At 37.5% G+C, this 23,548-nt stretch overlaps 1 protein-coding gene across 8 annotated transcripts in view; it reads left to right on the top strand.

Annotated features, from left to right (window-relative positions):
* Nucleotides 1-23,548, top strand: part of nisch (nischarin) — a 39,952-nt gene that overhangs the window by 5,532 nt on the left and 10,872 nt on the right. Inside the window, exons 4-15 of one of the 8 annotated variants that reach the window (XR_006928680.1) lie at nt 4,633-4,681; nt 6,158-6,321; nt 6,705-6,800; nt 7,755-7,850; nt 7,975-8,127; nt 8,373-8,441; nt 8,546-8,731; nt 8,829-8,957; nt 9,293-9,406; nt 12,360-12,500; nt 17,131-17,246; nt 21,506-21,525. Coding sequence is in view for 4 of the 8 variants with exons in the window: in XM_046875085.1 (XP_046731041.1) it covers nt 4,633-4,681; nt 6,158-6,321; nt 6,705-6,800; nt 7,755-7,850; nt 7,975-8,127; nt 8,373-8,441; nt 8,546-8,731; nt 8,829-8,957; nt 9,293-9,406; nt 12,360-12,492; nt 17,131-17,246; nt 21,506-21,573 (1,373 nt within the window). In the remaining 4 variants the exon portion in view is untranslated. Of the gene's footprint in view, nt 1-4,632; nt 4,682-6,157; nt 6,322-6,704; nt 6,801-7,754; nt 7,851-7,974; nt 8,128-8,372; nt 8,442-8,545; nt 8,732-8,828; nt 8,958-9,292; nt 9,407-12,357; nt 12,501-15,413; nt 15,458-17,130; nt 17,247-21,505; nt 21,574-23,548 lie in introns of those variants that run through there. The other 7 variants (XM_046875085.1, XM_046875086.1, XM_046875087.1 and 4 more) reach the window with 7 other exon arrangements.

The raw sequence follows: 23,548 nt of genomic DNA, 5'->3' as shown, positions 1-23,548 counted from the left end.
GTCGTAAGTTCGACGACTACCTGTATTTCCAGCTGCTACTGACTGATTTTATTTCTGTCTGGGTTGGCCATGTCAGTGTTTTTATTCCTGAGAAATTCAAGGTCTAAATGATATTTTTTGACAAGCTCTTGCAGTGGTTTAATCATTTTAGTTCTGTCTTTCCACTATGTAAATCACACTTATGCACCGTTGTGCATTTACTGGGCTAGCGTGTGCTCTTTTGAATTGTGAAATAAGAAGTGTACCAGTCTACCAGCTGATTGACATCTTTTTCTGCATGAAACTGGTTGTTAATTTAGGTCATTTGACTCTGTATTCATAAATAAACAATGTGTATATATATCTAAAAGCTCTATTTTAATAGCAAAATTGATACCGCAAATGACCAACATTGGTATATGATGCAAATCTGTTGTTGCCAATACCAAAGATTTACTTAAAGATACTTAAAGATATTTACGCCATGAAGTATTTAGGATTTTGCTATGCTGTGGTTCAATTTTTTTCTTTTGAATTATCTTCAGTGACCTAAATATGTAAGGATCCCCTAATGGAAAAAATAAATGTAATTCAAGTCAGGAAATTGACTAGGCCAATCCAAAGCCTTCTTGATTCAATCTGGCTGTGTGTTTGGGCTCATTGTCTCGTTAAACTTTGCATCTTCTTAACCAGAAATATGTTCTTGTATTAAATTGTCCTCAACTATGTCCTGGTACATTATCATATTCATGATACCCCTGATAATATGTAATGCCCCAGTACTGGTTGCAGAGGAGCAGCACAGTATCAATATACTTTCACCTCTGTACTCTGTACATACTGTGTAGATAATGTTCTTGAGATCCTACCCTTTTTTCAGCTGAATCATTGACATTTTATTTTTGTTTTACTGTTTCTTTTGATTAGAATAGATCAGGGGTCACCAACCTTTTTGAAACTGAGAGATACTTCTTGGGTACCATTAATGTGAAGGGCTACCAGTTTGATACACACAGTTTTCAGTTTGATCTGAAATAACAAATTTACCTTTCATTATATCTTATTATTAATAATTAGTGATATTCATCTATGTGAAGACACTGATCATGTTAATGATTTCTCGTAATAAGTATCAACAAGGATTCAACAAAGTAGGAAACAGCTATTTTTAGAAAAGGCCCGCGGGCTACTCATGTGGTTCTTGCAGGCTACCTGGTGCACTATGTTGGTGACCCCTGGAATAGATCATTTTCATTTCAGTATATAATAGTATATTCCAATATGATCCATTATCATTCTGATATGTCTAAATGGGTTTAGACATAGAGCTCTGTTGCTTTAACTTCCTGTGTAGCGTTTGTTCGTGCTGCTTTCAGGTCGCCCTGCAACTCTTTTCTGCTGGTTTCTTATTTATCTCTTGGTTTAGTGAGCTTTCTACCTGTGTCTTTATCAAATCACTTCTAATAACAGGAAGGTTTATATGCTTTTCTGTCAATGTTAAACTTGAGTGTTGTTTAATACTGTTGTCCCTATGACTTCTAGGAAAATCTTCCACCTTCACTATTACTATTTGTTTGCTTGAAATCTCCCAATGGCAGTGTCTTTAGAAATAACTCCAGGTGCTCAAAAATGTATTTTTTTGGGCTGTGTTTGATTTAAAACTTTATTAAAGAACATGTATGGAATTATGTAGTAAACAAAAAAAGTGTGATAAAGTGTGTAAATGTTAAATTTTTTTAGATTTAAAAAGTAGCCACATTTAACTTTCACCGCTTTGCAAATTAAATGTTTTTTTTATCAATTTCACTAGGGCTGCAACTAGCGATGATTTTAATCGTTATTATTATTAATCAAATAATCTGACAATTATCTTTTTCTTCGATTAATCAGATTTTAAAAAGCTTTAGAAATCTTTTTTGATGTTTTGCTTATTCTAACTATATAAAAAACCTACTTCAGGGTGTTTATATAGAAAAGTGTTCCCAAACACAAAAAATGCAAAAGCCACATATTGAGTTTAACTATCTTTAATTTAGACATTTTAAAGTTTATCGTGGAACATGCTTTAGTAGACAAATGCTATGAAAAGAGAATGGAACAGAGAAGTACAGCAAGCTAACAGGCTTGATAAAAAAAAAGGAAATATATGCATTAATGTACAAATTCATAAGCGTTTGCTGAAAACCACAACAGTGACAAAAATGTAATCGTTTAATACTACTTTTATTTGCTGCATTAAAATTCAATGTTTGTTCTCACCATTTTATTTGAATCCATCACTATGTTGCAAGTGACGTGATTGTGCAACCTTATGCTCACGAGTCATGACAGAACAGATCCAGAGATGAGGATTATACAATTTTTGATTACTGTGCTGATGTTTGTTTATAAAAAAAAAAAAAAAAGAGAGAAGAAATTATTTGTATATTTTTCCCAAGTGTTCGTGCATCACTGTGGTACTTCCATGCAACACAAACTCACTCATAATTGCAGGTTACAGTGTTCTTTGTTGTGTTTAATATAAAATGCTCTCATGCCTTTTAGGACTTGGGACGCACACTTTTCCTGCTGCCAGTTGACCCTGTACACTGCCATTTTCTCAAGTGGCTGTGTTATATTGCCATCACACTAACCCTTAACTTGAGCGCACGCAACTAATCGATAACGGCATTTGTCGACGATAAATTTCATTATTGATTAGTATTGGTTTCATTGATTAGTCAGTGTAGCCCTAAAATTTACGAGGTAGTCATCTCAAATCGTTCTCCAACAGTTTTGAAGGAGTTCCCAAAAGTGTTGCGTACTTGTTGGCTGCTTTTATTCCTTCACTCCCAAACTATCTCACTTAGATTTAGTTTGGGTAATTGTGTGTACTGTATGTGTTTTTAATGTAGTGTTGTAATGCTTATTATCCTGCTTAGCTTTTGTTTTTCACCAGTTAAACCATTCATGCTTATGAATACAAACTTTTTAGTTAATCTTTAAAGGGCAATAAACACGGTGTGTAAATTGCACTGGAAATATAATTCAGAAGTTTAACAAAAAAAAGTGTCCGAATACCCCTCAGTATGTGGTGTTAATAATAATTCCTCAGCTTCACTCATGGCATTCAGAAAGAGAATCCAGCTCTGTTGTTCTCCCTGTTCCATGTAAATGGTGACTCTTTTTCATTTAACATAACTTGCTCAATTTTAATATACAAAGCGCTGTGAAACAAATCAGCATTCCTCTGTGGTTGATTGTGTGTTTAATTACAAAACTACACAATGTGTTAAATTAATGAGTAAAAAGAATGAATCAAATTTATTAAAAAGAGAAAATAAATTGTATTGAGATTACCAACCAAAACAGTTTTTTTTTCTCTGAAACTTATCTCTGCTTGTAATCAGCGACTTTTGTGAAAGAAGCATGTGACCCAGATTCTAAAAAGTTGTAACTCATTGGTTAAGATGTTGGACATGTTGTCAGATCCCAGCACCTCCTAGCTGCCATTCCTGTGCCCTTGAGAATGCCGGTTGCAATTGTTAAATTGTATAAATGTGAAAACTGCAGGTTTCTCTAAATAAGCTGTAAATGTAACTGACATTTTTTAATTAGTGCATTTAATCTTATTATTATTATTAAATTATATATATTTTTTTGAATATTTTTGTGTACAAGTAACCAGGAAGGTATGTAGAACATGATGAACAACAGATTAAGTCATATCTTTATCAAAGTTTTTTATGTCTCTAACAAAACCTGTTTGGAAACAGAAGATTTAAGGTTTGAATGGTTTGGTTTGGATACTGTTAATCATTTTTTAGACCACTGTAGTTCCTGGGGGAACTTCATGAACCTTAGACAGGCCTTCATTAAAATATCAACCCTACTTATCCACCCTACTAACCCTAACTCTAACCCCTAACCCTACAAAGTTTTACATATTCATTTTACTTTAAACAAAAATCCAACTTATATAACATGTTTACACTGAAACATTTGTGAGGACATTAACAGTATTATAAATATTGATTTGCAAGTTGTAATTGTATATTTTAGAGGATCTGAATGCTGTAATAAGTGTACTTGTAGTGATTGGAACGAGTTTACGATGTAGATAGAAGGAGTTTCCATGTTCTCTAAATGAGAAGCATTTTACAGTTCTATCGTGTGCATCTGTTTTATAATGCTTTTTTTCATTCGCACCGCTGTTTAGCTGGAAACTGTGGCATTGCTTCAAAATTACTACCTGATGCCAGACAAAGATCTGTTTACATTGTTATTTTTATGATTTATTTTTTCCAATTTTAGAGCTTGATTCTAGTGTGTGTAAAAACCCTTACAGTGATGGCATAAGTTGTTCATTATAGATTAATTTATGAATGCATAATGAGTATACTTAATCTTTTTCTTTCTGTAAGGCTGCTCTGTGAAAATGTACATTGCAAAAAAAAATTACATTGAATTGAACTATAGTAAAAGTACTATAATATCAAATTATCAGTGCAGTCCAGGTGCTTTCCACATAACAATCTTTCACTTCTGGAAAAAAAAAAACATTCTAATATTTAATTGAAGGAACAAAATAAGCCAAGCAATCCAATATATATCATGGCTTTTACATAAGTGTTTTTTAATTAACTAGTAAGTAATTGCTTTACTTGTTTTCAGGAAATCAATGGCATCACTGCAACCCTGGCAGAAGAACTGTTCCACAGAGGTATGACTTTGTACTTGTATATCTTGCTATCAACTGTAAGATGCTTTCTGGAAGTTCAAAAAGGCTGTGCATTCATCACATAACTGCGACTTGTTTTTTTTTTCTTACTGCCACACTTCCATCATTGGATATTGCACAAAATATGGAAAGGTCTCAGATCCCTCTGGAGTGAGACTTGTATTTTTTTTCTCATACCACTGTGCTGACAATCAGTTCTGATTAAACCCACATCCAAAAACTTTACCTCAATGCTTAGAAAGGAGAAAGTGTTGATTGCAATCATATTAATCAGATGTAATTGTCTGGTGACCTGAGATATTTTGCACTATATATAGTCTAGAAACCACTACTAAAATTATAAATATATCTCAAACAAGTACTTGAAAATCTGTCTAGTTCCATAAGTGAAATCACAGAAAATTGCATCATTGACATTTTGACAGCTGGAATCTGATTACACACTGAATTGAATTGGTTTGTCTGATTTGCTACAGAATGTAAATGTGCAACAACTAGATCAAAAGCTGACACTGTGTGAGGAAATCTCCCTTCTTTAGCTGCATTTTAGACATCTTTACCCACAGGAACTGCTTTTAACATTGCATTCATCATATATTTTATAGACAAATGTTTGTGGACACCTGATCAAATATTCTTATGTGATTTTTTTAGCATCTTGTTCCACATTTAATCCCCATTTGCTTTTATAATAACCTCCAGTGTTCTGGTAACATGTTCCATTAGATTACTGATGTAGGATGAGGAGGCCTGTGGTGCAGTCAGTGTTTCAATTCATACCAAATGTGTTTAATAGAGTTGAGGTCAGAACTCTGAGGCAAGTCATCTTCCACTCCTACCCATTTAAACCATATGGTCATGGGGATGGTTTTGTGCACAGGGGCACTGTCATGGTGGAACAGGTTGGGTCCTAGTTCAGGTGAATACTGTGAATTGTCTATATGAAGTGAAGTCAAGCTTTTATTGTCATTTAAACCATATATAGCTGACGCAGTACACAGTGAAATGAAACGACGTTCCGCTGGTGCTACATAAAACAACATAAAGCTACATAACAGAAAACACAGAGCTAAGGACTAGTAAGTGTCCTCGCCACACAAAGTGCATCAGACAGTGCAAAAACAACACAAGACAGTGCAAAGACAACACAAGACAGTGTAGGACAAATACACAAAACACAAAATATATAGATCACTTGCACAGAACGACTTACTAAGATGCATGTACAGTGAATTTTAATAACCAATGATAACGATAACAGCTATCTGTGACCTAATTTAAGAAAAGAATGTGTAGAAAGTGCTGTTTCCTGTGTCTGTGCTCCATATTTCATTTCTATTTTTATAACAAAATCTATTCTATTTTATTCCTCTATCCTATTTTTTAACATTCCTATTTCCTTATTTCTTTTTCTCATGTACCAGCCATAAACAGTGCTATATTTTCCTCTTTCTACAGGTGAGCAGTTGTTAGCTGCTGGCGAGGTTTTCCTCTTGAGACCCCTGCAGCTCTACGCCATCACCCAACAACTAAAGCTCGCCAAACCCACCTGTGCCAATGGAGATGCCAAGGCAGATCTTGGGCACATACTGGACTTTGCTTGCAGACTCAAATATCTCAAGGTGCACAAAGACTTGCTTTGCCAGTTTGTGTTTTTTTTTATTTTTTTATTATTATTCAATGCATCATTCATCACAATTATTATACATTTTTCACATTAATTATAAACAGAGTTTAAATCCTGCATAAGGCTTTTTTTAGTTTCTATTGGTAGAAGTAATATATATTGTTGTCTGCTTAAGTCGAAAGCCGTTCTCCATTATTTGCTTCTAATTGTGACTTATCACACTGGAAACCCACTTCCATGCAGGTGATTTTGCATCGGCTTTGCCTGTCAGGGAAAGACAGTCTTTAGATAGAAGACAGTCTTTAGATAGAAATGTGATGGAACGCCACATTAATGGACTGATGTTAACATTATCTATTGTTTTTTTTTAATGCACAGATCCCTGGGACAATAGGAGTTGTGGGCACTAGTAATATTGCAGAGCACTGTCTACCGTTTGACCTTTCCATGTTTAAATCAGTGCTTCAGATTGAGGTAAGAAACATATACTTAGACATACCGTAATTTCTGGACCATTAAGCGCACCCAAATATAAGCCGCACCCACTAAATTTAACAAAGATTTTAATTTTAAACATAAATAAGCCACACCTGTCTATAAGCTGCAGGTGTCTACTTTGAAACTAATGAACTTTACACAGGCTTTAATGAAAGACAGTGTCTGTTACACTGCGTGTATCTAAACAGTAGCCTACCAAGAAAGTCATTGTTCACTGCCTTCCTCCTTCCTTTCACAAGAAGTTTTTCTTTTGGCATCGTCGTGTGTTTAAAAATCACCATCGGTGAAGCTTTTCTCCTGATGCTGTGCAGCTCAGAACACAGGTGAAGTGTGTTTTTCATGCCCGGTTGTTTTCAGCGTAACGAATGATTCGCATTTCCTGTAGACAGTCCGAGTGAGCGGCAGGTCAAACATGAGAGGAACATCATCCATATTTATGATGTGGTGCGGCCCGATTCAGTGGGAACCCGTTCGGCAATTTAATTGGTCTAATGTTATGGGGCTCAGTTATTTGGCATGAAACCGGGAAAAACCCAGGAAAAATCCTTAAATTAGCCGCTTTCTGGCATGAAGCTTGTGACGTGGGGTTCAAAGTGTGGGGAAAAAAATAGCGGCTTATAGTCTGGGAAATACGGTATATACACACTTTTTAAAATTTATTTATTTATTTATTTTTACCAATCTTCATTCTACTTTAAACCAGGTCTTCTGCATTTATACTTTTGGATTATTTATTATTTCCACAGAAACTTTAAAGTAGGGATTTAACTATTAATAGTTTGTTTGTAAAATGGTTTGTTAAAAAATCTGCCAGCTCAAAAGATACATATGATTATTGCAAGATATTAACGTCTATGCTTGATGCATAGTCATAAGTTAAATCCTAACATTATGCTTCTAAACATCTTTAACTATGAACTTTTTTCCCAGATAAATGACTGCAGTTCAACACAGATAAGTGGACTTCCTGCATTAAAGCCCACTCTGGCTACACTCAGTATTCATCGTTCAGCTGCGTCCATGAAGGTTTTTTTATTTATTATTTATTTTTATTTTAAATCTGTCCTGAGTAAAACTCCTAAACCAATTTAACACTCCAGTTGCTGTATTGATCCTGAAATGGGTTCGGGTGAATTTTTCTTTCCAAAAGGAGATTTTAGTTCCTGAAGCTGCTGAGTTTGCCCAGTGGGAACCTGAAGGCGTGGACATCGATTGTGCACTGACAGCAATCATTCCAATGTGGAAGATATTGACCACACTGGACATGAGCCACAATAAGATCTGCTGCATCGACGAGTCTGTGGTAAGCTTTAAATTCTGTATATGTTAAGGGTTTGTTTCTCTTATTTTAAAATCATATGATCATTGCTGATCTTTTTTTTTGTATAATTGTTGGCTGATTTAAAAAAATTGGTCATATACACACAATACAGCAAAAAGTGTAATTTTAATCTTGTCGTTTTGGACCATTGATGTCTCTTTTGCTAATATTCACATTGACGATGATGATGGGCTTATCTTTTCAAAATTTTGGCTTTATTGTTTTAGAAATTGATTCCTGCAGTTGAATTCCTTGACCTTGGACACAATTTCTTGTCAATGGTAGAAAATCTACAGGTAAGCTCATAAAGGACAATTGTAGTGTTGATTTTATTCACATCATTAATATTGAATTACTTTTGTCAAAGTCTTACTGGGGTTTTTCACATTTATATTTGCAGTATTTATACAATCTCGTGCACTTGGACCTGTCCTTTAACAAGCTTACAGTCCTCGAGGGTGTTCACACTAAGCTGGGAAATATCAAGACTCTGAATTTGGCAGGGAATCAGCTGGAAACGCTTTCTGGTCTCAGTAAACTTTACTCTCTTGTGAACCTGGATTTGAGCACTAACAGATTAGCACAGGTATTGGGAAGTTTATAATTTGCCACAGATGGCTGATATGTATTTGGCTGAAATATGTTTAATATTATTTACATGTTAAAATCTTTATATTCTGCAGTTGGATGAAATTAAACACATTGGGATGTTGCCCTGTTTGGAAAAACTTGCCCTCGCCAACAACCCCATGTGTATCATTCCTGACTACAGGACAAAAGTTCTGGCGCAGTTCTGTGACAGAGCATCAGAGGTACAGGTTACTTATTACGGCTTTATTTAATAGAAATCCATATTGTTTTTTCATATTTCCATTATTTTAATATGATGATATGAATGATAAATGACTATATATATAAGGAAATTATGATAAGTGATTAAAAGAAAAACATAAAATTGACAAAAGGACACAAACCATACCAACAAAACAATGCACAGCGTAACTGCAACATAGAAACAAATAGAACAAATTTTTTTCACCCTTTAATTTGTCTACAATCTGTAGTATAGTAATTTAATTAATGATTTCTAATAATTTAAAGCAGCATTATACTGATGAAGTAGATGAACATTTGTGTGATACTAAAGGTTTGCTTAGACGGCACAGTAACCACTGCAAAAGAGTTGGACACTGTCGAGGTGCTGAAAGCCATTCAGAAAGCCAAAGAAACCAAAGACAGAATGGCAAACAGTGAAAAAAAGGTAAGGTCTATAGTATTATTTGTTGCTTTAACAGGAAAAATCACTTTTTTCTTTTTTTTATATAAAAAAAAAAGGTCTTTCAGTGAATAAGCTTAGTACCGTAATTTCCGGACTATTAAGCGCACCTAAATATAAGCCGCACCCACTGAATTGTACAAAGATTTTTATTTTGAACATAAATAAGCCGCACCTGTCTATAAGCCGCATTGAAACTAATGGACTTTACACAGGCTTTAACGAAAGACAGTGTCTGTTACACGGCTTGTATCTAAACAGTAGCCTACCAAGAAAGTCATTGTTCACTGTCTTCCTCCTTCCTTTCACAACTATTTCTCTAGAGAGTTTTTCTTTTGGCATCGTCGTGTGTTTAAAAAATCACCATCAATGAATCTTTTCTCCTGATGCTGTGCAGCTCAGAACACAGGTAATGTGTGTGTGAATGATTCGCATTTCCTGTAGACAGTCCGAGTGAGCGGCAGGTCAAACGTCAGAGGAACATCATCCATATTTATGATGTGGTGCGGCCCGATTCAGTGGGAGCGCATCTGGTTTAATATAAAGAGTTCCATTGGTTCACCTAAACCCCTTCGGCAATTTCATTGGTCTAATGTTATGGGGCTCAGTTTTTTGGCTTGAAGTTTGTAAAACCGGGAAAAAATCAGGAAAAATCCATGAATTAGCCCTGCTATTTTGCAAGGTCTCCCACTTAGAAATCATGGAGGGGTCTGAAATTGTCATCGTAGGTGCATGTCCACTGTGAGAGACATAATCTAAAAAAAAAAAAACAGAAATCACAATGTATGATTAAGTAAATGCAATTAAGTATTTGAACACCTGAGAAAGTCGATGTTAATATTTGGTACAGTAGCCTTTGTTTGCAATTACAGAGGTCAAACGTTTCCTGTAGTTTTTCACCAGGTTTGCACACACTGCAGGAGGGATTTTGGCCGACTCCTCCACACAGATCTTCTCTAGATCAGTCAGGTTTCTGGCCTGTCGCTGAGAAACACGGAGTTTGAGCTCCCTCCAAAGATTCTCTATTGGGTTTAGGTCTGGAGACTGGCTAGGCCATGCCAGAACCTTGATATGCTTCTTACAGAGCCACTCCATGGTTATCCTGGCTGTGTGCTTCGGGTCATTGTCATGTTGGAAGACCCAGCCTCGACCCATCTTCAATGCTCCAACTGAGGGAAGGAGGTTGTTCCCCAAAATCTCGCAATACATGGCCCCGGTCATCCTCTCCTTAATACAGTGCAGTCGCCCTGTCTCATGTGCAGAAAAACACCCCCAAAGCATGATACTACCACCCCCATGCTTCACAGTAGGGATGGTGTTCTTGGGATGGTACTCATCATTCTTCCTCCTCCAAACACGTTTAGTGGAATTATGACCCAAAAGTTCTAATTTGGTCTCATCTGACCACATGACTTTCTCCCACGACTCCTCTGGATCATCCAAATGGTCATTGGCAAACTTAAGACGTGCCTGGACATGTGCTGGTTTAAGCAGGGGAACCTTCCGTGATATGCATGATTTCAAACCATGACGTCTTAGTGTATTACCACCTATGATTACAATTTCAGACCCCTCCATGATTTCTAAGTGGGAGAACGTGCAAAATAACAGGGTGTTCAAATACTTATTTTTCTCACTGTATATCTGTAGAACCAGTGATAATTCTGATCAGGAGTCTGACAGGGCTGGGATTTACATACCCATCAGCAGTGTATTTAATCCACACTGCTACAAGAAATATAAAATTTAGTTTACTAATTAAAATCTAGTTCTATTAACCACCAGCCAAAAACACCGGCTCCTACAGCTGTAAAAAGGTTTAAAGAAAGATTGTTGTCTTGAATTCATGCAATATCCGGTAATACCAAAGGCATCATTGCCTTTTTTTAATATATTTCCACATTGCTGAAAAATTTCCATTCAACTTGGAAATCAAAGGCACCATTTGAGTTCAGAGTGAGACAGGAGAAGGGGCTTCAAGGCTTCAACCGCCTTCTATAATATTAAGGAGAGAAAGGCTGTTTTTGGACGTTTTTAGTGATTTATCAGTGTACTTTAATATTATAATATAAATATATTTATTACTCATTTATTAATATAGTATAAAATGAAAATTATGGAAACAGAAGTGGATTGTTGAATATCATGTAGGGAATATCATGTAGAGATGATAAAATTATTAGTAGCACTAGGCTGATATGTAGATATGTCTATACTGTCCTATATACTGCAATAAATATTAGTGATTATCAAGGTGTCTCTCATGAATGTAATAAAAAAATGAGAAAATGTGATTCATTGTAGCTACGTACACTGTATTGAGAAAGGTATTGGGACACCTGGCATTTCCAGCCATATGGGGATTTTTCCCCAAACTGTTATCACAAAGTTAAAGGAACACAATTGTGTTGAATGTCTTTGGGTGCTGTAGCATGAATTTCTCTCTTCAATTGAACTCGGAGAGCCAAACCTGTTCCATCATTACAATGCCATTTAAACATGGTGTACATGTTTTTTTAGTGGAAGATCTATAATGGCCTGCTATAGACCTCTGACCTCAACTCTGTTAAATGCCTTTGAGATGAGTTGGAACGCTGACTTCACCACAGGCATCCTCACCCTACATCAATACTAATGCCTTTGTGGCTGAATTAATCCAAATCTCCACAACCTCTGTAAACACTGTTAAAAAAAAAAAAAAAAAATAAAAATAAAATTATATATATATATATATATATATATATATATATATATATATATATATATATATATATATATATATATATATAAATAATATAATATAATATAACAGTGAGTGGGGACTAAATGTTGAATGGGATATTCAAAAAAGAAAAACTTTATGGTCAGGTGCCAATGTTTGTCCATATATGTAATATATTTCACTATTGCTAAAGGTGTGTTTTGTTCTCTTGGTCAGATTAGTGTTGTCCCCAGACAGACTGATGGAGGCCTGAATCCCTCGTCCTCCAGCTCTGTTGCTGCTCTACAGTCTTCTTCTTCTTCTTCTTCTTTTTCTTCGCCTCCGCTCCACTGTGCCAGCTCCAGCCAAGGTAATCATGTATGTATCAGCAATGAATGAAGGGGCTTATGATACATCAAGGTTTCTTAAGAAAACAGGCACAGAGGCAAACATTAATTTCACTGCAATTCAAAGATTCCGATTATGAGTTCCCTTTAAAGTAACAGTAATTGTAAGACTGAATAAGACATGGTACTGAATGCCATGCTTAAATGTCAAATCACCTGAAGAAAAAAGCGACTGTGGCTTTGGCTTTTTGCTTCAATGGATTGAATAATTGTTCCTCAAGGTCTTTCACAATACTTTTTTTTCCAGCATTTAAGAGCATAATTAAAGTAAAAAAGTAAATATACATTTAGCACATTTGGAAAAACAAAACAGACAAAATTGAAGTGCTTGTATTTAGGGTTTTCCTGCATTTTCTAGAGCAACAGTATGGACTTGTGTGTCTTTGTGTGTGGCCCTCTTCTGGCTGAATTTAGTATTGCTCTATAATTCCGGTTTGAAAACCAGATAAACATCATATAAAGCAGAGGCGGAAAGTAATTTTACTTTTACTTAAGTATGTTGAACTTCACTAGATTTTAAACCCTATCTGTAACTGAGTAAAAATCAATCAATCAATAAAAAATTATGCAAGGAGAAAAAAACGTGCCCCGGAAACTACTGCACTGATTGATTGATGGGCAGAGAACAAACATGCAAAACTCACATAAAAGAAAGCGGACAAGACAGATGCCAGTAGTGATGCAAACCCAGCTGAAAGCAAAATGCCATCCAATTTTTATGAAACCCCTGGCCTTAATTAGTTCGCTCACTAGGTGCGTTTACATGAAGCACTGTAATCGGTTTAAAAGTTCAATTCAATACAAATGCTCCATATTGACCCCTCAATCGGAATAAAAATGGCCAAAACGAATGAAGTTGTAATCAGTTTGAAAAGGGTGGGATAAACCTTTCTACAAACTGAACAAAAAAAATACAATTCTGCCATGTAAACACGTTAAACCGATTACTGCCGTTGATAAGACCCATTGCTTAAGGGACAAAATGAGCTTCCTTAAAATATCTGTGTGATTTCGGAAGCCTCCTCTTCACATGGCCATCCGTATCAGATCTCGTATCGGTCCATTATTCATTGCCTTGCGGAATATATACACAAACTTTTTTACTGTGCTCTTGTGAACACCGAATTGATCGACACGGTTTTCCGCACAGCTTCCGAGTTTGTATAAAACAACCGCGACACGTGTAATTAGGGGAATTGGATTTCTGACTGTCTCTCTTTTTTGGGCCATAAATCCCTCCACCAGTCCACACAAATGTGTGAATGACCGGAGACTCGTGCAGAAGTTTAGTTTCCATTCCAGGTCACTAAATTCCAGCTCTTACCAGTTCTTACTATGGACCTTCATCCACACACTTCTGCTTTTCAGAGGAGGAAAGGGTAGTATGGAGATGCTCCTTAAAGATTCACAGCCACCAAAAAGCTCAGCTTTCTGTGCTCGTCTTTTCCTCATTCCTTCCAGCAGTAGTTTGCCTACAAATTCACACTGTTGTTTGATTTAGAGCAACAAGTTACATAAAAATAGTCTGCATAAGAAATCATTGAACTCAATGTTGACTGGACGGGACATAGGCTAATGTGCGCATGTCACAAAGTCATTCCATCTGAAAGCGCCGGCACGTAAACACCATATCGGATTGGTAGGTCTCATGTAAACAGTCGAACTGATTGATATCTGAATCTGCATTTGTAAGTTCTCTCATTATTATAAATAACATTATAAAAGAAGATTTCTTTTGCTGTGAAAGTGCACAACTCAGACTGGATTGTAGTGTTTTGTGATTAAATTTTATTTATTTTTTTGCGATTCACTTTAATTTGTAAAGGTGTTCCTTTAATTAAAATCAACAAGTTTAACATTTATATCCCCTTGTCTTTTTTTAAATATATTACAATCCCCCACCCCAACCCCGCTGTTAACAACTCGAAATTGAAGTAACAGTTTTTTACTCGAGTAAAAGTATTATTTTATTACTCTTTCCACCTCTTATATAAAGATTATAATAATGCACTGTGTTCACAGTATAACATGGTTTTATGAACACACCCAAGGATCATTTGAAAGAACTAAGAGTGAAGTATGGCTTGTTAGAAGGCTCTTTTGTATATTAAAACTAGTCATCTACAATGTCCATGTCCAGTATGTCCATGTATTTTTTTTTTTCTCCATGGACAATTTCAAACACTGAGCAGCAGATCAGCAGTAATACATTTTGGCCATTTGGACATTAAACACGTGCAGTGCCGTTGACTAAAACACTCTGTTTGTGGAGCAGGAGGTAGCAGAGCTGACGATGTTGAGGTTTTCGTTGGGAGTGACGAGGATGGACAGGATTAGAAACGAGTTTATTAGAGGGACAAGTAGGACGTTTTGGGGACAAAGTAAGGGAGGCGAGATTGAGATGGTTTGGACGTGTAGAGGAGGGACATATATCGGTAGGAGAATGCTGAGGATGGAGCCACCAGGAGGGAGAAAAAGAGGAAGACCAAGGAGGAGGTTTATGGATGTGGTGAGGGAAGACATGCAGGTAGTTGGTTTGAAAGAGGCAGATGTAGAGGACAGGGGGGTATGTAGACGGATGATCCGCTGTGGAGACCCCTAATGGGAGAAGCCGAAAGAAGAAGAAGAATGAAATTAAACAAATGTTTTGGATAATTATAAATGGATATCTGGTTCCTCTCAAGATTTCTTTTTAATATGATCTTATTAGCGATTAAGTTTTTAAATTTATACTCCTAATCTATTGATTTTCGTAAAGCTTCTTTGAGACAGTCCATTAAAGCATTAACTTCAAAAGCATTATACGCCCAAAAAAAGCCATATGACATGTTTTAAAAAGATGCTCAAATGTTTGCTTTGTACATTTTATGTATTTTTCCAACAGCCTCAAGACCTATGATGGAAAATTTGCAATCGTCCTTTTCTCAGGTGATTTGCCATCTAATGGTGGCGGTATACTGTAACTAAATAATTATAATACATAGAGTTAAACACCCCAGTAACAACTATACATTCTTCTTAATTGCTACAAATATTAATGCCTGCTTTTTTTGTTGCTAAACTGCTTTAAAACTTCAGACCGTGTGTGTGTGTGTGTGTGTGTGCACCAATCAGGCATAACATTATGGCCACCTGCCTAATATTGTGTTGGTCCCCCTTTTACTGCCAAAATAGTCCTGACCCATTGAGCATTAACTTCTTCAGCAAAAAGATAATGCTTGATGGGTCAGGACTATTTTGGCATGCATATATATATATACACACACACACACACACACACACACACACACATACACAGGCATGTGTAGTGTATAAACTTTACAGTATTTAAACTACAGTACTGTAAATTGCTTTGTTTTGTACTGTAATTTAAATTATCAATGTAATAATAATTGACCTACGATATTTTCAAGTTACGATGGCATTATACATCTGTATGTACATACATATAAAGTTCCTGTACTGTGACACTGGTTTGGCATTCAAGCTTACTTCATGATTTTTTAATGCAGTTATTACTTGCGTTGCTTCCCTATTTTCTTTTGAGCAATTGTAAAAAGGTGCCTGTGTGTGTGTCTACAGTTGCCTTGATGTATCAGTATTATATATAGAGAATGTACACCCTTTTTTAATTTAATGATTTAAGTATCGGGGCATATTAAAAATCTTCAGGTCCTTAGCAGGTCATAAAATTAGGTAAAAGATTATACATGAAATATTACACCATCATTATTTATTTGGCAAGAATAAAGCCAAAATGGAGAAGCCATGTATGCAAATCTAAGAACATCTTTACTGCTTCATAAGGAATTATGTTAGACCATAATTCACAGCACTATGTTTGGTGGTGCACCTCATACCAACTGTCAAGCACAAAGGTTTATTGGCAGAAGACTTGGGAACCTTGCAGTCATTGGGTTGACCATAAACTTCTCTATATAGCAAAGTATTCTGGAGATAATTGAGATGCCATCTGTCCGACAACTAAAGTTTGGCCGAACTTGCGCCATGCAGCATGATAATGATCCCAAGCACACCAGCAAATATACAACAGAATGGTTGAGGAAAAAAAATAAAAAAGAATCAAGGTGTTGCAGTGGCACAGTCAAAATCCAAACCTCAACTTGATTGGAATGCTGTGGCAGAACCTTATGCACCTTGTGCATTAACAAATGAAGAAAAGTCAAAATTCCTTTGCAATGATGTGAGAGACTGGTAAAATCATACAGAACACAATTGCTTCAAGTTATTGCTGCTAAAGCTGATTCAACAAACTGTGGAATTATGATGTGTACACATGACTTTTCCATTGTGGCTTTTTTTTTGTAGTAAAGTAAATTGTAATTAACTTCTAATTACAATAAAATGTGTATTATTATAATTTAATTCTAAGACCTGCTGAGGACGATAGATGATTTTATTTTGTCCTGGTACTTAAACCCATTGAATTCACAAAGGGAGTACTTTCTTTTTTCCCCCCACATGACTATATATTTGTTTTATAACTGCACCTTTAGCTATACAGTTGATTTGCCATGCTATTCATTTAGTTACTTTTTCATCTTTATTGGCTAAATAAAGCACTTATTGTTTGTTTCCAGAATTAGCTTGCAAAGATGACGCCTTTCTTACCAAAGAGATATTGACTCGTGTGGATTCTACATTTACCCAGCGATGCTGTTATAATTACCCCACAGCCTGTGAGGTTACACCTCAGGTAAGTAAAACGATCAGTTTAACACCTGCACATGAATTCTCTTCCTTAGTTACAGTTTCATCACTGTCAGCATTTATATATTGTTTAGTTCTATTTGTGCACACAAGGGGTGAAGAAACCGGCAAAAACCTTAGTCAATCCTTAAATCGGTCAGCCAATCAACCAGCCAATCAATCAATCAATCTGTATTTATATAGCACCTAAAGTCTACCAGGTAGAACCTATGTGCTAAACAAAGTGCAAGAGGCCATGTGCAAAATAGTAATAAAATTTTAATGAACATAAAAGTAGTAACATATACAATATCATAAAGAAAAAAAACAAGTAAATTGTAAGAACTTAAAACAGAAGAGAAATCAAATCTTCTTCTTCTTCTTTCGGCTGCTCCCATTAGGGGTCGCCACAGCGGATCATCCTTCTCCATACCACCCTGTCCTCTACATCTGCCTCTTTCACACCAACTACCTGCATGTCTTCCCTCACCACATCCATGAACCTCCTCCTTGGCCTTCCTCTTTTCCTCCTACCTGGTGGCTCCATCTTCAGCATTCTTCTACCAATATAATTCATGTCCCTTCTCTGCACATGTCCAAACCATCTCAATCTCGCCTCCCTCACCTTGTCACCAAAACATGCTACATGTGCTGTCCCTCTAATAAACTCATTTCTAATCTTGTCCATCCTCGTCACTCCCAACGAAAACCTTAACATCTTCAGCTCTGCTACCTCCAGCTCCACCTCCTGTCTTTTACTCAATGCCACTGTCTCTAATCCATACAACATAGCAGGTCTCACCACAGTCCTATAAACTTTCCCTTTCATTCTTGCAGATACCCTTCTATCACAAATCACTCCTGTCACTCTTCTCCACCCACTCCACCCTGCCTGCACTCTTTTCTTTACTTCTCTAACACACTCTCCATTACTTTGCACTGTTGACCCCAGGTACCTGAACTCCTCCACCTTCTTCACCTCTTCTCCTGCAACCGCATCACCCACTGCCCTCCCTCTCATTCACACACATGTACTCTGTCTTACTCCTACTGACTTTCATTCCCCTTCTCTCCAGCGCATATCTCCACCTCTCCAGGCTCTTCTCAACCTGCTCTCTACTCTCACCACAAATCACAATATCATCTGCAAACATCATGGTCCAGGAGACTCCTGTCTGACCTCGTCCGTCAACCTGTCCATCACCACTGCAAACAGGAAAGGGCTCAGGGCCGATCCTTGATGCAGTCCAACCTTCACCCTGAACCAGTCTGTCGTACCTACTGCACACTTCACTGCCGTCACACTGTCCTCATACATGTCCTGCACCACCCTCACATACTTCTCTGACACACCTGACTTCCTCATACAATACCACAACTCCTCTCTTGGCACTCTGTCGTCGCTTTCTCTAAATCCACAAATACACAATGCAATTCCTTCTGTCCTTCTCTATACTTCTCCATCAACATCCTCAAAGCAAATAAGGCATCTGTGGTGCTCTTCCTCGGCATGAAACCATACTGTTGCTCACAGATGGTCACCTCTTCTCTCAGCCTGGCTTCCACTACTCTTTCCCATAACTTCATGGTGTGACTGATCAACTTAATTCCCCTGTAGTTACTGCAGGTCTGCACATCTCCTTATGCTTAAAGATCGGTACCAGCACACCTTCTCCATTCCTCAGGCATCCTCTCCCTTCCAGAATCCTGTTAAACAATCTGGTTAAAAACTCCACTGCCATCTCTCCTAAACATCTCCACGCTTCTACCGGTATGTCATCTGGTCCAACCGACTTTCCATTCTTCATCCTCTTAATCGCTGCTCTCACTTCCTCCTTACTAATCCTATCTACATCCTGCTTCACCAACTCCACATCCTCCAACCTTCTCTCTGTGATTTTCCTCATTCATCAGCTGCTCAAAATACTCCCTCCACCTTCTCAACACACTCTCCTCACTAGTCAACACATTTCCTCTCCATCCTTTATTGCTCTAACTTGCAGTACATCCTTCCCAGCTCGGTCCCTCTGCCTGGCCAATCGGTATAAATCCTTTTCTCCTTCCTTAGTGTCCAACCTCTTATACAGCTCCTCATATGCCTTTTCCTTGGCTTTCGCCACATCCCTTTTACCTGCTGCCGCATCTCCTTGTACTCCTGCCTACTTTTCTCATCACTCTGTCGATCCCACTTCTGTTTTGCCAACCTCTTTCCCTAATGCTCTCCTGCACTTCCTCATTCCACCACCACGTCTCCTTGTCTTGCTTTCTATTTCCAGATGTCACACCAAGTACTTTTCTAGCTGCCTCCTCATCACTCCTGCAGTAGTTGCCCAATCATCCGCACCTCTTCACCACCACCAAGACCCTGTCTGACCTCTTCCCTGAACCTCACACTACACTCTTCCTCCTTCAGTTTCCACCATCTTATTCTTCTTTCAATCCTTACTTTCCTCCTCTTCTTCGCCTCCAAAACCATCCTACAGACCACCATCCGATGCTGTCTAGCTACACTGTCCCCGCCAACACCTTACAGTCTCCAATCTCCTTCAGGTTGCATCTCCTGCATAGCACATAGTCCACCTGTGTGCACCTTCCTCCACTCTTATCGTCACCCTATGATCCTCCTTCTTCTTAAAATACGTGTTCACCACTGCCATTTCCATCCTTTTAGCAAAATCTACCACCATCTGCCCTTCCACATTCCTCTCCTTAAAACCATACCTACCCATCACCTCCTCATCACCTCTGTTCCTTCACCTACATGCCCATTAAAGTCTGCCCCAATCACCAATCGTTCTTTCCTAGGTACACCATCTACCACTTCATCTAATTCACTCCAGAATCTTTCCTTTTCCTCCATCTCACAGCCAACTTGTGGAGCATAGGCACTGATGACATTTATCATCATCCCTTCAACTTCCACCTTCACGATCATCACCCTATCAGAAACTCTCTTCACCTCTACTACACTCTTACTGTACTCTTCCTTCAGAATCACCCCTACACCATTTCTCTTCCCATCCACACCATGATAAAACAGTTTAAACCCACCTCCAATGTTCCTGGCCTTACTCCCTTTCCACTTGGTCTCCTGAACACACAGCATATCTACCTTTCTTCTCTCCATCATATCAGCTACCTCTCTCCCTTTACCCGTCATAGTACCAACATTTAAAGTACCAACCCGAACCTCTACTCTCCTTCTCCTCCTTCGGCCAACAGTAGCCCAATTTCCACCGGTACCCTGTCGGTACCCTGTCGGCTAACGATACCGAGGGCCTCGACCGATCCGGTATGAAATTCTCATTTGTGATCCGCATATTTGATTTGGCATATGTTTTACGCTGGATGCCCTTCCTAACGCAACCCTCCCCATTTACCCAGGCTTGGGACCGGCACTAAGAGTGCACTGGCTTGTGCCCCCCTAATGGCTGGGTTAGAAGAGAAATCAAATAAGCATTAAAATACAACAATTAAAATATACATTAAGAAGTATACGACTAAGCACACCCTCTACTAAACAACAAAGGCTTTGGTGAATAAGTGGGTCTTTACTTCAGCTTTAAAAGTAGAGAATTCCTTTTTAGGGGTGAGATCAGGAGGGAGGGAATTTCAAAGCTTAGGGGCCGCTACTGAGAAGGCGCAATCACCCCACGATTTATATCTTGTTCTAGGCACTTCAAGTATGACATGATTAGTGGACCTGAGAGGCTGGGAAACCCAAATGAGTGAGCTAAAGATAATAGAACCAAATGTACTGCTAGTTAAGTATTTAATACAGAAAGGTTTAATAAACAGGTAATGGACATTTGTGTAGCCATTATTCATATCCTCACCTGATATTTTTTTAATGTAGCACCTTTATTTCAGGTATGAGCAACTATCTTCTTTTCTTGCATCCTTCAATCTGTCTAATAAACAGGAAAGGCTTTACCTGGCTCTGAATTTTGCTGGGATTTGTTCATGTTCTCACACATCTGCATATTCATTATTTTGTGAAAATTGCATTTCTCAAGCTACTTCTCGGCCAAGAGAACATTTCTTAAACCACTATTCTGTAATTTTGTAGGAATGGAAGCCATGTCCCCTTTACTAATCCTCTCAGTGAACATGCAAACAGATCTTATGTTTCAAATTGGCTGATTGACATAACTCTCCATGACCAAAAACACTGTGGAAACTTTTTGTTCAACACTACAGCAGTTCAGGTCATTAGATGTTGTTTTTTATGTTGTAGGATATTTATCCATGTTTGCTTTATTACAGGTGAGAACTCAACCTACTACCTGTTCATCTTTGGAGATCAGTACTGAGCAGAAGCATGAAAGATCTGGGTCAGTGTTTGTTACTGTTTTTATTACATATAGAACTGCAAAAAATGAACAAATTGTAATACTTCAATCAGCATCTAATCCAATCAATTATATGATTTTCTTTTTTATATACCGTAATTTCCGGACTATTAAGCGCACCCAAATAGAAGCCGCATGCACTGAATTTGACAAAATTTTTATTTTGAACATAAATAAGCCGCACCTGTCTATCATGTCTACACTGAAACTAATGAACTTTACACAGGCTTTAATGAAAGACAGTGTCTGTTACAGGGCTTGTATCTAAACAGTAGCCTACCAAGAAAGTCATTGTTCACTGTCTTCCTCCTTCCTTTCACAACAATTTCTCTCTGGAATTTTGCTTTTGGCATCTTCGTGTGTTTAAACATCACCATCGGTGAATCTTTTCTCCCGATGCAGTGCAGCTCAGATCACAGGTGAAGTGCGTTTCTTCAAGCCGGTTGTTTTCAGCGTGACGAATGATTCGCATTTCCTGTAGACAGTCCGAGTGAGCGGCAGGTCAAACGTCAGAGGAACCTCATCCATATTTACGATATGGTGCGGCCCGATTCAGTGGGAGCGCATCTGATTTAATATAAAGAATTTCATTGGTTCACCTGAACCCGTTCGGCAATTTCATTGGTCTAATGTTATGGGGCTCAGTTTTTTGCTTGAAGTTTGTGAAACCGGGAAAAACCCTGGAAAAATCCATAAATTAGCCGCTTCGTTGTTTAAACCACGGGGTTCAAAACGTGGGAAAAAAGTAGTGGCTTATAGTCCGGAAAATACGGTACATGATTTAACTGAAAAAATTGATTGTTGCAAAAGTTTTGCGACTGTGTTGTTTTTTGGCGGCGTAGCCTTAAATGAATTCGGCTGTCACTAGATTTAAAATTTCAATAATCTGATATGAAATATCCTAATATGCTTTTTACATGATTATGTGAAAATCACATAATATTGCTGTGCACAGACACATGCATTAAAAGTAATATGAATATGTGTACAAAAATACTTGCCCACAAGTTTATCTCCCAGGCTTTCCATATCAAACCTTAATCTAAATACAGCTAGAATTTAAACACTCTTGCCTCACCCCTTCCTCTCTTGGGTGCCTAAGATTAGATTGTTTAGTAAATTATAGCACTTTTCCTCTGAGTGAATAGTGTTGCATGAGCATCAATTTGAAAAGATGTGCGATTGTCTCCACACATTTTTGTGGAATGCTGTCCTTCACCCAGTCTGGTTGATGGCTAGTAGCTGTGGAATTGGGTAGGACTAGTTATTGGCTGGGAAAAAAACTATTAATAAAATTGGGGAAAAGGTGTGGGAAATACAGTAATATATAATACACTAATGGTCACCTTGTCATTTTTATTGGAAGCAGCTTTTTTTCCATGGCCTGAGATAAATCTAGACACATAATTATGGTAATACCGGACATTATACCTTCTTTCAACCTCATCCTGTTTGTATGTTTTTAAAAGACACCCTACTATAATGATTTATAACCTCATTATCTGAAACTATTTAGAAGCTGTTTTTCTTTTGAAGCTGGTTCCTCATAATTCCTCACGTCCATTCAGGGTATTTATCTTGCCTCTGTGGCCTCTGGATTCTATGAAACGGATCTGTATAATTAAAAGCATTATATAAATTAAATGAAGTTGAATGATACTGCTGATCTTTAAACTATAATATATTGTGAATGATCGTTTTACTAGTTTCTGTACTTTAAACTTAAAAATGCACATTTTTTATTATGCAAATGTTATAATATATAAAACGCTAAACTAGTAACTATTAACTTATTATGTTAATCATAATACATGTCAAATTGACAACTGCCTTGCTGAGGAAGATCATGGAGTGGCCATGTATGTCTCCAGACCTGAACCCTACTGAGCACCTGTGGGGCATCCTCCAGCAGCTTAATGATGTCATTATAAAGGAGTGTAAGAGAATCCCAGCAACA

The sequence above is a fragment of the Silurus meridionalis genome, chromosome 19, assembly GCF_014805685.1.
Source record: "Silurus meridionalis isolate SWU-2019-XX chromosome 19, ASM1480568v1, whole genome shotgun sequence".
NCBI classification, from domain to species: Eukaryota; Metazoa; Chordata; class Actinopteri; order Siluriformes; family Siluridae; genus Silurus; species Silurus meridionalis.
Note: the sequence above shows the minus strand (reverse complement) of the source record. Positions and strands in the feature narration are given on the sequence as shown.